Source organism: Arachis duranensis, chromosome 5, assembly GCF_000817695.3.
Source record: "Arachis duranensis cultivar V14167 chromosome 5, aradu.V14167.gnm2.J7QH, whole genome shotgun sequence".
Lineage (NCBI taxonomy): Eukaryota > Viridiplantae > Streptophyta > Magnoliopsida > Fabales > Fabaceae > Arachis > Arachis duranensis.
In genome coordinates, this window is record NC_029776.3 from 103826567 (window position 1) to 103841083 (window position 14517).

Sequence of the window (14517 nt, forward strand, 5' to 3'; positions counted from 1 at the left end):
TGTAACATTAGGAATGTTGAAAAGCATTATTGAGTGGACACCACTAATGTGTACAAAAAGAAAATGCTCTTTTAGAATTCATCTATGTGCTAATTGACAATAAATGAATTGATTAAGGTTTGAATGTTGCAAAGTTATCATTTTCTCTTTCTGAAAGAGTTAGAATATCTTTGTGCAACAAACTAAAATTTGTCTCGGATGTGCCAAACATTGTCCAACTAATTAGGTGCTACCACCTATAAATTCCTACGCATATGCTTTAACATTGAGCAAAGCTTGTTTTATACATAATTTGTTGGATTCTTTTCTTATTTTTAAGGTGCATTTAGTTGACGGTAAAAAATATGATAGATTTATTTTGATTGAAAAAATTTATGCGAATATTTACATATCAAATTAAATTATGAAAGTTTGTACTTCATTTTATTTTTTAACAAGACATACCATAATAGGTCTTTTTTTTGAGAAAAAAGACAAATAGGTCCGACTTTTTAATTCGAAGACATATAAGTTTTTTATTAATTGAAAATACAAAAACGTCTCTCACCTTCTAAAATGTGAGACATTTAAGTTCCTTTATCCAATATATAAGGATAAATTAGTTTTCTAAAAGGACTTAGATGTCTTATATTTTAGAAAATGAATGATATTTTTGTATTTTTAATTAATCAAAAATTTATTTATTTTTAAAATAAAAAGTCAGAAACCTATTTATCATTTACTCGTCTTTTTATATAGAAATAAACATTCATATAGTCTCCGTTTAAATTTGTATTTTTTAAGAATCAATACATTAGTAACTAAAGAAAATTAAAGAGTTATGACAGAAGGAAAGTGGGACATGGTTATGATGAGAAAAGTCCCTTATTCAAAAAGAAGAAAGTTAATTTGACAGTGTGGATGTAAATGCAATCAATTTAAGTGTGTGTTGCATGTTACATATATATTACAAACAAAAAAACGCTACTTAGATGTGGAGAACAGATCAGAGGAAAAAGACCATGCACTGCCACATTGCTCAATCACGGGTCCGCAAACAAATTTCTTTTAATGTGGTAGCTAAGTTCATTATTAAGCTTGCAATATGGTTAAAAATAATGTGGTTAATTAATCACATAATTGGGCACAAATAATTCTATTGTATATTATTTCACTACTTTAATTTTGATACTTTAATAATATAAAATATTTTACACAGTAATACGATCATAATTATTTTTTTAAATGATCATTCATACTATCAATATCAAAAAATATTATTTTTGCTAACGTAATATTATGTGATTGGATATACCTGTAAAATTATTTTACACTGACATCGAAATTAAATTTATTATTTCACTTCCTTCACGAATTCTTCTTTATTTTTAACAAATAAACAAAAATGAATTCTACACTGATCATGTTATCACGAATTCACAATTGAAGCAAGTTATTGAAGTCGACTATCTGATCTAATGGACAATAAGAATGAAGCTCGTGTTGTTGTGAGTTTGATTATAAAATTCTAGAAACCAAGTTTCATTCTTGGACAAGCTAACTATATATCATTCAAAAATAAAATCCATTATAATGCGGCTAATTATATAAATATAAATATAACTCTATATGTATAGTAGGACATACAATTTTATTTAGTTTTTTGCTGTAGAATTAAAAGAGATGTTAAGAATGAAACTCCAGTGTAATTAGCAGTTAGTTCAATTTCTGTTCTTCGAAAATAAAGGCTTTAAAATTTTAACTCAAAATGTTTTAAACTGTGACCCTCGTGATAGCTATTGGTCCAAAAGAGTTGAACCTTGAACTCTCAACTCTACTTTATTTGAAGGTTATTAGTTACAGAAAAGCTCTGCATACAAGTCATTAGGGCTTGTATGCTTTACAAGTTTATTAATCAATAAACCCTCAAAACGCGCTGCAATCCTACGTCCAATACACGCGCTATATAACTACCAAATTTAAAAGATTTGTTTCCTTTCTTTGTTCTTCTTCTTGTTCTTCTTCTTCTGGTTCTTCTTCTTCTCGTTCTTCTCTCCTTATTTCTAGATTTGTTTCGTTTTTTGTTCTTCTCCTCGTTCTTCTTCTTCTCGTTCTTCTCTCTTTTAACTCCAGCTTCGTTTTCTATCAATTTTTGTTTACTGAAATCAAAGTTTGGATTCATTTTGAAGATAATGGTTGATTCAACGTCAGATTCTCAGCTGAATCAGGGTGAAGTGGATTATGAATTTGAATCTAACGAAGTTCGTGAGGTTTGATTTACTCTGAATTTTGTTGTAGTAATTTGTATAGCATTATATAGCTGAATAATTCGTGAACATTGACTGTCAAAATAATACATGAAGATAAATCTGTGGATTGAATGTAATGTATTAGTTTTGATTAATTATCTGGAATTTATAGCAGATACTCGGGTGTAGATCAGATCTTTTTTGGGTGTATTTTTGCTAGAAGTGTGGGTGTATTTACAGTTTACTGCTTTTTCTGTTATTTTAACTGAGTTGTTGTTGTTCGGGTGTATTATATCAGACATGATTGGATGTGTTTTTAGTTTTTGACATGGTGTATTCTGCAGCCTGTGTATTTACAGTTTATGACTTTTATTGTCATTTTAGTTGAGTTGTTGCGGTTCGGGTGTATCATATCAGACATGATTAGGTGTATTTATAGTTTTTGACATGGTGTATTCTGCAGCCTCTCTCTGTTGTTGAAGACCAGTTTGTTCCCAAGGTTGGAATGACCTTTACCACCCTTGAAGATGCTGGAAAAGTTAACAGGAACTACGCCAAGGCTGCAGGGTTTTCTATAAGAGTTTGGAGCACAAATAGGAAGGGAAACGAGATTAAGAACCAATTGATTACATGTAGCAGAGAGGAAAAATGGAAATCTAAAATATCTCAAACAGCACAGGGAACTAAGCATGTCCATTCATCGTACAATAGAGAATAACGAGGAGGCTGGTATTAGACTAAGAAAAACTTACCAATCATTTGTTGCGGCTGTCGGGAGTTATCGCGAGTTAAATTTTATTGAAAAGGATGTGAGGAATTACATTACGAGAGAAGTGCAAGAAGCGTGGGTGTGCTTAAAGACTCATTTGATAGGAATTGAAATGATTTTCTGCTGAATTTTGGTCTTGTGGACAACAAGTGGCTTTCAGGTAATGTTTGTTTAAAATTTGCAGCAGAGGTGTAAATTTAATTTTTTTCAGGTGTATTTATAGTCTGTGTTTGGGTGTATTCTGCAGATCTCTATGAAGACCGTCATATATGGGTTCCAATCTATATGGATCACCACTTCTGGACAGGGATGAGAAGCACACAAAGGAGCGAGAGCATGCATTCTTTTGGGTGTAAAAGCAGTGTTCTTTTGGGTGTATTTCTGAATTTTCTTGTATTTCGCATTTTACATATATATACTTCAGAATCTTGTTTTTATGTTATAAAATACTATTTTTTTTACAACGGTTTAAGGGTTTTAGGTATTAGGGTTTAGGGTTTTAGGGTTTAGGGTTTACGGGTTAGGAGTTAGAGTTTAGGTTTTAAGTGTTTAGGGTTTAGGATTTTAGGAATAAAGCATCAGGGGGATAGATTTTTGGGTGTATATTCAACTTTCTTTGGGTGTAAAAAATGGCAGGTTATGGGTGTATATTTGGTTTGATGTTTTTCTTCATATTATAGTACCTGTAATTCATACATTTTGAATACAGCAGAGAGAGTTTAATTATTGAAAGAAATTTTACAATAAACTGGATTATAATTGGAAAATTTTTACAGCATGTGTTCAATTTGTTACAGGACTATATAACATTTACATTAATCAGTGTCAATATCCTTAGAATCTATTTGACAATTTGGTGATGCACCCTTAGCGGCGGGATGTGCATCAGGCCACTAAATCCTTAACAATTGTTTTCTTCTCCTCGCTCTGTTTCTGAATTTCTCACTTAACAAATGTGTTGCACACTTAAGGTCTTTGGTTTGCTGTAAACAAAGCAAAATTATAGTCAGATATATTTCTATTATATAAAACTGATTTCATCTAAGACATATATTTGTTCTTACATATTTTTCAGCTTGGTTTCTGCCTGCCATTTTTTCTGAAATGAAAAATACACCCATAGATATCAGTAAGATACACCCATAGATATGATTCAGATACACCCATAGATACGAGTCAGATACACCCATAGATATCAGTCAGATATCACTCAAACATGCATTAATATACAAGGTCAAGCAATATTACAAGGTTAAGCAATATACACCCATGGACAAGCAAATATTAGAACAGTTGCAACTGTTGACTATATTACAGCATATCAGTTTAGAAATATACACCCAACAAATTATGCTATATACATCCAACAAAATACTCAATATACACCCACCAAATCACGCAATATACTCCCAAAAATCAGTTACCAGAAGAACTAGAACACCAAGAACAGTAACACCTAGAACAACTAAGAAGAACAGAATAACCTAGAAGCAAGAATAACAGTAAAACTTAGAACAAGTAGAACATTAAAAATTGTAAAATGAGACCTAGAACAAGAAGAACAGTAAAACCTAGAAGAATGTAGAAGAACAGTAAAACCTAGAAGAAATCTGGAAAATATACAGGAATGGTAATGTAACGTACCTTGAGTATTATAGCTTTGTTTTCTCTGGAGATTCTTGATCGAGAGTTTTATGGAAGGGTTGCGCTTTCTCTGAATGGCTTTGTGAAGTGGAAGAAGTGGAAGAGTCTGCCATTAAGGGGCGGTTTATGCGAAGAGAAGCGTAAGCGTTTGAGTGGGAGCGCGTGAATGTTACGCTCCATTCAATATAATTAGTGCGCGTGTGGAATGTTTGTGGGTTGGGGGCTTGTAACACTTGTAAGGCCTTATTGCTTGTATGTGTAGCAGGCCCGTATTAATTAATTAACCTTGTTTAATAAAAAGTATCAGAATGATAAAGTGTGTGTTTGAATTGTGGTTGGTCAAACTGGAGTTTGAAAAAAAGTGATTTTATAAAATTGATTTTGGGTAGAAGTAAGTTTGTGTTAACATGATTTATGTTTGGCAAATTCTATACTAAAATTGATTTTGATAAAATAAATATTGTTTGGATAATATTAGTTAAAATCACTTTTAGATGGATAACTACTACAAAGGACGTGACATTAAATTATAATATTTTTTTTATATATATTTAATTTTTATATTTTTTTTATATGTTTTTATATAGTATATTTTTAGTATTTTTAGTACTCTTTTTTAGTATGCTATGTATAAAAATATAATAATAAATATAATGCACAAAAATTATCATTATAAAAATATATAATATCAAATAAAAAATTAGTAAAAAATATAAATAATAAATAATAGAAAAAAAACTCATGTAAAGAAAAATAATAAAAATTTTATAAATAATACAATATTATGTATAAAGGATAAAGTTGGTAAAAGAAAAATAAAGGTTAAATGTCAATGGTTAAAAGCCAGTTAGTGCAACGCAGAAGCTAGAAATTCTTACTTTTTGTAAACATGGTTTTGTAACCAAAATCACTTCTGCGTTGATAGATAATTAGCCAAATCAAAAATTGAAGCGTTCAAGAAATTATAACGTACTTTTCCTCTTTTAACGTAGTTGCCAAACACACTAAAAAAATTAAAAAATGCTCCTTTATGATTAAAAAAAAAAAATCATAGTTGCGCAACCCAAAAGTAGTTGAGTTTAATTAATTAATCAACTGCCTTTACCTGTCATACAAGTAACTAACTTAGTGCCATGCTGGCATGTTAGTTCTAAGTAACTAACTAACTCTAATCTAACTACAGTTAGCTTGGTTCACATGTAAAGCTCAGGATTGAGCTCCTCTTTCATCCAATATTATCAATTAAGGCTTATATAGGCTATAGATTGAATAGCCTATTGTTAGCTTCAAAGGTTATATCGAGACACAATGATATTAATTAATGACCCTTCAACCATAGGCTTATTGGAAGGTTTTACAATCTTCTATTAAACTAATGGAGATATTAAAAGAAATGCCACCACTCATATAAAGATGATAAAAATTATTTTTAATTTTTATTAAAGCTGTTTATTTAGCCACAATTTAAATACGTATTTTAAAAAATATGGGTTAATAATAAAAATATAAATTATAAATAAAATTGAATCAATAAATATATTAGAAGATATAAGAAAAAAAATAATTAAATTATTTAAATTAATAAACTAAAAATTAATGATTCTAACTAATATTAATTCAAATGACATTAAATTTCTTAAATCAATATAAAATTATTATTTCCAAAATCTCAATTTCACAATAAATTTTATTGAAGGTATTAAAAATAAAATAAAAATTGTTAGACGAAAAACAAAATAATTAATAATAAGATTCGGTAGATTAAATATAAATTTTTAAAAATCAAAGAAAAATTATTAAAAGAATTATAAAAATTATAAATAAAACTTCTACTCTTAAAAAATTATTAATTTACAAAATACAAAAATATAAAAAAATGATAATGAAATAAATACAGAAAAATAATATTAATGGATGATATTCATAGTTGAAAAATAAAAAATAATATAAAATATATATTAAAAATAAGAGTTAAAGAACCCATATATTTATACATAAATATATGTAACTAATTTAATAGAGTGTACATAATATTTTTGAATATCTACGTATTTTATTTTAATAGATTTTAATCTTCAGATTTCCATTGGTTGGAGTCACCTATTAATTTTTTTTTATTTTGTCAGATTTATCTTTTTGTTTATCTGGCCTATTAAGATTTAGGTCGAGCCCACATTACTAATACGAAACGAGTAACCCACAAAATAGATGGTCTTCTGGACGGCCCAACAGTGGCAAATCCAATCCGTGTGGTCTCATCCACACTGCTCGGACCGACTTGGGAAACAAATTAATATTAGATTTGCCTTAACTTCATTTAATTTGTTTATAAATATTAAAAGAGCATTTAATTTATTTCCCTATTAATATTAGATTTGCCTTAACTTCATTTAAATTAATATTAACTAAATCAATCCAAAGATATTAGATTGGTTACAAAGTTTAAAATTTAAAGATAAAATAATACAAAGGAAACAAAAACTAATAAATAAAGATAAGATAACATCGGTAAGTATCCAACAACAAGATATAACTAGAGTATGAGAAATTATTGGTAAATAATATAAATGTCGAATAAAGTAAATAACAGCTTAAAGAAAAGGTTAAATTAATTATTAAAATTAGATTTTTAATTTATTAGAATAATTAATTTTTAAATTTAAATTATTAGGATTGGCAACATAACCTCCTATTAATAATTTAATATACCATCACATCGCATTCTCATTCCATCTTAATCTTTCTCTCTCATCTCCATTCACACTGTTGTTCATCCCGACGATCCTCCTTCTACGTCCAAAATTCGTCGTTGTTGATCTTCGATCTATGTCCAAAACTCGCTGTCGATGCCAGAGATAGCCGTTCCGACGCATCATAACGTCGCCGTTCTCCCTAACGCCGTTCAGACACAGTCAAAACACTGCGGCCCGTGCACGCCGCCGCAGTCTGACTATGCGCCGCTGTCCCTCCGCAGCCCGTGTGTAAGGGTGGCAGTGGGACGGGTAGGGGTGGGTTTTTGCCCTACCCGACTCTGCCCCACCGTCCTTGCATTCCACTACTACCCACCCCACCCCTACCTGTGGGTAGTAGGCTGCTCTACCCTAACCCGCCCCCATGGGTACCCGCCCCTATAAAAATTAAATAACATTTTAATTTTTACACATTCATACATAAATTAAGATAAAAACTTAAAATTCATAACTAAATTAAAATACAAATATAAGATTTATACAATGTCAAATAACTTGAAATTAAAAAAATTAATGTTTAATTACTACAAATTTAACAACATAATAAAGAAATTACATCAATAGAGTCTTCAATCATTATTCTTGTTCTTCCACCATTTAACAAACCTACATTGAAAACACAACATATAAACTAGTTAAGTTAAACATTATGATTAGTAAACAATAAACACAAAATTTTACCAAATAACTTGGCACCATTTTAAAAAAAAAGGTGAAATAATTTTTCAGAAATAAAAGCAATACCATTGAGAAGAAAGCAACACCAAATTAAAATTCCAAAGCAAAGGTAACAAAAATAGAAGCAGCCAACACTTAGTTTAGAATTGAACAATTTGCATAGGTATAGTTTTCATGGTAAACCAATAAAATAACTCTATTGATGATGCAATTAAAAATTACTATATAACAATGTAAAAATATTTACTCTAACTCTAATTCTGTAAAATAATAAATAAAAAAATTTGTAATGCCTCGTGCTAAAAATATATAAAAAATGAGTCATATTAACCAATCTTATCACTCTTTATCTATTAACCACAATCAATCAAGTGTTACCTCAGCAAAAATTTCTCAATTATATCGAAAGACCAAGTGCAAACTCTACAAGACTGGTTTCAAGTTCTAAGTTTCTAGTCAATCTTTTTAAAAGTAAAGGCAAAAACAAATTAGGATGGTTCTTCATTCTTGTTTAACTAATTTGCTAGTTAATTGTTAAGGGAACGTGGTCTAAACTAAATTAAAAATTGAAATTAGAGTTGGTCCACGGCAGCCAGTAACTTCAACCATTCATCAAAGGAGGGATTTATCTTGGTCAATATAAATATTTGGGGGCTGACATGTGAATTTGAGCGAAACCACTGTAAGACAACTTGAAAGCGAGTCCTTCATCACATCATCAATTCATTATCTTTCATTCATGGTGCTACTATATCTACTTGTATGCACAGCAAAATTATTTTTGCAAAACTGCAAGTTGCATTCAAATAAAAAGAAAAATATTGCAGACGAAATGAATGTTTTGCTTGTTTGAATAAACATTATTTTGAGTCCAGTTTGATAAAATCAAAGCATCAACAATACAAAATAAAAAATCAGAATGCGCACAATCAAAACATAAACAATACAAAATCAAAAATCAAAATGTACACAATCAAAACATCAACAACACAAAATCAAAAATAAAAGCATCAACAATTAACATCACAAAATCAACCATCAACAACAAAAAATGAGATTATCAGCCATAAGCAATAATCATAAGTAATATTATGAATTTAATTTAACTATTTTAACATAAAAAATAAATCATACAAAATTAACTTAAAATAAAAACTGAAGAAGCGAGCCGGAGAGGAGTGCTTACCAGTTAGCAGAGAGACGATGATGGAGAGGCGAGCAGAGACTAGGGACCGCAGACGGAAGAGGTGAGCCAGCAAGGACAATGACAGCAAAGACAGTGACGGCGAGGAGAGAAGTGGGAGCGACGCTGACGTGAGCTTAGTGAGGGACAGCGGCGAGGTGACCGAAGCAGTTGAGCAGAGGTTGTGGTCCTTGGAGAAGAGTTGAAGAGGTGAGATTGGTGGCTGTGACAACACCGACCGGCTGCAGGGACAGGCTACGGATGATTATCCTGAACCTGACCCCGTCCTGCCCCGCTCAACACCCCGCTCCAGTCAGACCCCGCCCCGATCGGATTGGAGCGGGTCGGGTACCCGCGGATACGGGTACTACTGTCACCCCTACCCGTGCAGACACAGGCGTGAATAGCAACCTGTGCTTTCCCTCACGTGGTCGTGAATGTCTAGATGGAGTCTTCTGTGAGAAATTTAATGCGCATGTTAGATGTTGTGGTCAACCCATAATATGCTGGAATGCTAGATGGTCATTTTAGTAGGTATGCGAATGATTATTTTAATTCCTATGTGGATGGTTATTTAATTGGAATGAGTTTAGTTAGATATAATTAAAACATGCTGAATATTCAATTTACTAGGTATGCGGATGATTATTTTTATCTTTAAGTGAATGATTATCCTTAAGTGTCGATGAGGGTCCTTTTTGACGAACCAGCGGTGGTGGGGAGGATTCCGGCGGCGACGATGGGAGCTGGTTGGCGACCAAGCAATGGCGTGAAGAACCTAAGAGGCAACGACGATGTCCAGTGAGAGAGAGAATGACGTCGGCAGAAGGGGCTGGTTGGTGAGGTGGCGACGGTAGAGAGTTTGAGGGAGAAGTTCATGCTTTGGTAAATTAGGTAGCGTTTGTTTTCGGGGGCAGGACACGGAAACATGGACAACACTTGTTTAAAAAGTGTTTGGAAGCAGAGACATGGACAGTGGACATATTGTCTCCGAGCCAGTTCTTTATATTTTTATGTCCACTCTTTCACGAAGGACAATGATGGACACAGAATTTGGAAGAGTGGACACGGGCAATTTTATAAATTTTGTTTTCTTTTTTTTTCACTATTACCCCTTCTTATTTTTCCTATTGCGTTGTTCAGAAATATTTTTTTTATTCCTGTTCTTTCTCTATCTCTTTTTTTTTCAAGTACTCTCTCCTTTTTGTAGAATTTTTTATTGGAGGTAGATAATTCTTTTCTTTTTATCGTTTTACTTCAATACCATTTTAACCTTATATTATATTATTTGATTTGTAATAAAAATAATAACAAAAATAATTAATCTTAAAACTTTTGAAAGATAAATATTATCAAAAGTAAAATTGAGGGTAAAAAATCCAAATGAGCCAAGCACAGCTCAATATAACCCAAATCAGCCAAATGAAACTTCCATACCTGAATCCACCAGGACCAATTTTAATATAATTCGAATCAATAAGATTCGAATTAATATAACATGTAATTCGAATTGAAATCAATTCGAACTACTCTCAGAAACAAGTATAAGGTAATTCGAATCAATTGAAATCGAATTAAGCATGCAATCCACCCTAGTAATTCGAAACAAATAATTTCGAATTATAAAAGTGTAATTCGAGTGATATTAATTCGAATTAGATGGAGAAGAACACAAGTGAGAGGTTCGAATCTAGTTGATTCGAATTAGGTGAAATTCGTTTTGCAAAGTAATTCGAATCAAGTTGATTCGAATTACAAGGGATTCGGCTATATAAGGAGTTCGAACCAAGTTCATTCGAATCACTTTGTCATTCTCCAACTCCACCAAATCCCAGAGAAAACAACCAACATTCGGGCCGAGTAAGACCAGAGCGGCATTTTTAGTCGATGGGGGACGATCCAGGGAGGCTTTATCGTTTGGATGGAGTTGCTCATATCGCCGGTGTGATCAACGACGAGGTTAGTGATTTATGATGTTGCACTGTTGATTGTGTTTTTTGTTAGTGGTTGATGAAAGCGGTTTATGATAATGGTATTTGTTAATGGTTTTTGATAATGGTTTATGTTACTGTTAGTGGTTTAGGATAGTGGTGTAGGCTAGTGGTTTTTGTTAATGGTTTTTTATAGCGGTTTATTTTAGTGTTAGCGGTTTAAGCAAGTGGTTTAGGCCAGTGGTTTTTGTTAGGGGATTTTGAAATGGTTTTTTGTAAGCGGTTTTTGTGAATGGTTTTGGATAGTGGTTTTAGTGATGGTTAGCGGTTAAGGGTAGTGGTTTAGGATGGTGGTTTAGGCTAGTGGACCATGTTAATGGTTTTTTATAACGGTTTATTTTAGTGTTAGCGGTTTTAGCAAGTGGTTTTAGTGAATGGTTTTGGATAGTGGTTTTAGTGAATGGTTTTGGATAGTGGTTTTAGTGAAATTGCTTTTTGTAAGCGGTTTTTGAGAATGGTTTTGGATAGCGGGTTTAGTCATGGGTTTAGGTTTAGGGTAGTTGATTATGATAGAGGTTTTTAGTGATTGTTGTTTTTTATAATGGTTTTTGGACGTGGTTTGAGTTAGCGGTTTGTGTATAAAATGTTGGTCGCTTGTTTCATATATGTTATGTTGAACGATTTATTTACTGCATCCTTATGAAATATATCGTAAATGTTACTGTTTTGTGCATCTGTTCTAATTATGCGGTTTATTTACTGGCCAGCCTCGTCGTTGCATATCCAGCGTTAGGCGGCAGCAGGGGATGCGTCTTGATGAGAGGTACGTTCCGTACTTGCAGATGGCCGGATTGTACCATCTTGCGAGACTGAACGACAGATGGTTCCGACTAGACGAGCCCCTGGCAGCGCATTCGTCGAGAGGTGGCGGCCTGAGACGCACACCTTCCACATGCCGTTCGGAGAGTGCACCATCACGCTTCAGGACGTCGCATACCAGCTGGAGTTGCCAGTGGACGGAGATTACGTCAGTGGTTGCCTGACAGACTTCCACCTTTACATTGAGGGTGGGAGGCCAGCTTGGCAGTGGTTCCGTGAGTTGCTCGGTGTTGTACCTCCCGAGAACCAGGTGCAGAAATTCGCAGTCAACTGCACCTGGTTTCAGGAGACCTTTGGAGAGTGTCCAGACGGGGCTGATGAGGAGACAGTTAGGCGCTTTGCCTGTGCCTATATCATGATGTTATTGGGCACGTAGCTGTTTGCCGACAAGTCCGGCAATCGTATACACATCAGATGGCTACCATATGTTGCTCGGCTTGAGGAGATGGGTCACTACAGTTGGGGGTCGGCGGCACTAGCATGGTTGTACCGGTGCATGTGCCGAGTGGCCAACAGACATGTCGTGAAGTTAGCTGGCCCTTCCGCTGTCGGAGACTCAACCGAATCAGCCATGTGCACCCATTCCCAAATTCAGAACACTTTCCCACATACCTGCGGTAGTCTGACTCAACGACCTTGTACTGGACCCCTCGGTGGATGCTGTACGTCTTCACACTCAACAGCGCCTCATCTTTATCCTGAAATTGTTGGCCAACCTGGAACTCGGTCATACCGGCAGACCCCTCGGTATCTCTAGCCCCAAATCCAGAGGCCTGCACAGCATTTTCGTCCTGCCGCATGGCATCCATGTCCAACGCGAAAAAATGGGGTGGATACTGCTGTGTGCCAGAACTAGATCCACCTGTAGCCCTTCTCGGACCAGTAGTTCTAAGATCATCGCCGCTTTCATCAGCGATCATATCCGGCTCGACGTCATCGTCATCTGGATCATCAAACAAACCATCACCAACACCAGCCGGTGTAGGACAATGCACTTCGGTGGGAAGATGTTCCCCATATCGAACCTCGTCTCCAACATTGGCGCTCAGATCCACGGCAAATGAAGGGGAGGCAACAGGCTGCATCGGTGGCTCATACACAGGAACAGAGGATGAAGCAACCGCAGGTCTCGAGCTCGAACCGGCAACCGCGGCTATAGTATTGGCATTCCGGTTCGAACCACCCGAGCTAGATACCACATCAACCAACTTTGCCAACAACTCTGGTGTCCTTACCTCAGAAAACTGCCTACGACAAAGAAACATAACCTGCAAGTCCTCATCACTCCCGATCGTGGAACAATCAAACTTCACGGTATCATGGAGCACCGCTGTTGGAATGCGATAGAAAAACTTCTTAACCCTTTTAACTCCTTCGAGACCAAGCTTCTCCAGCACAGAGCTAACAAGAGCATCGTAGGTGGTTGTTGGCCTCATGATAATACATAGGGGATCCTTATCAGTGAACTTCACGCCGGACCGAGTTTTTTTCTTAATCGACCCTCTGTGATGTACCAGCACTAGGAAACTCTCATCACTAGCCATCTCCCCTCTTTATTGAGAGCAACATGAGTTCACAACATATATATACAGCTCCGGTTCATTGTAATTCGAATCAACTAAATTCGCACTATATATATAATTCGAATCAATTGGATTCGAATTACAATTACTACATAATTCGAATCAATATGTTTCGAATTATGTAGTATTACAAGCTAACCTAGTAATTCGAATTAACTAAATACGGTTTAGGTTACTATAATTCGAAACAACTTGTTTCGAATTACTTGAACTTGTTGCATGCATGTAATTCGAATTAATTGAGTTCGAATTACTTGAGAGTATAATTTGAATCGATTTGATTCGAATTATATAAAAATTTGGTTCTGGTTGATTGGTGTCTAGGATTGCATTTTGGCTGATTTGCGTAAACGTTTCACTCCCATGGCTGAAATACGTTTTTTGCCCTAAAATTGATCTTTTAAAATGTTAAAAAATAATTTATAAATTGTAATTGATTTTATATAATTTAAAGAAAAATCAGTTTTTTATAAAGAAAAATCAGTTTTTAGATAAAAAAATAGTTTTTTTAAATAAAAATAGATTTTTATATGCAAAAATTAATTGTTTTTTCATGTAAAAATGATTTTTTTAAAATTAATTTTGTATTTAAAATTAATTTGGCTTATTAATTTAAACAAAATTTTTTATTAATCAAATTCAAATTTATTTTTTTTGTTAATCTTAACCATATGTATTCCTACATATTAATAATAAATTTTAAAATAAAATAATTATATTTGTAAATTTTATTTTAATATAAATACTAATATATTTTTTTATTAAAATTTTTTTGCCTCTTCAAATATTTTTTTCAAGTTCCGTCTGTACTCCTACGTATTCTCATTTTTTATTAAATTAATTTGTATTGATGTAGAAAAGTTCGAATTACA

At 33.5% G+C, this 14517-nt stretch overlaps 1 protein-coding gene across 1 annotated transcript; it reads right to left on the bottom strand.

The window, feature by feature from the left end:
* Positions 1 to 12472: 12472 nt before the first annotated feature.
* LOC107490887 (uncharacterized) lies at positions 12473 to 13606 on the bottom strand. Its single transcript, XM_016111694.1, has one exon. The coding sequence runs from the start codon at positions 13604 to 13606 to the stop codon at positions 12473 to 12475; it is 1134 nt and encodes a 377-aa protein (XP_015967180.1).
* Positions 13607 to 14517: the final 911 nt, after the last annotated feature.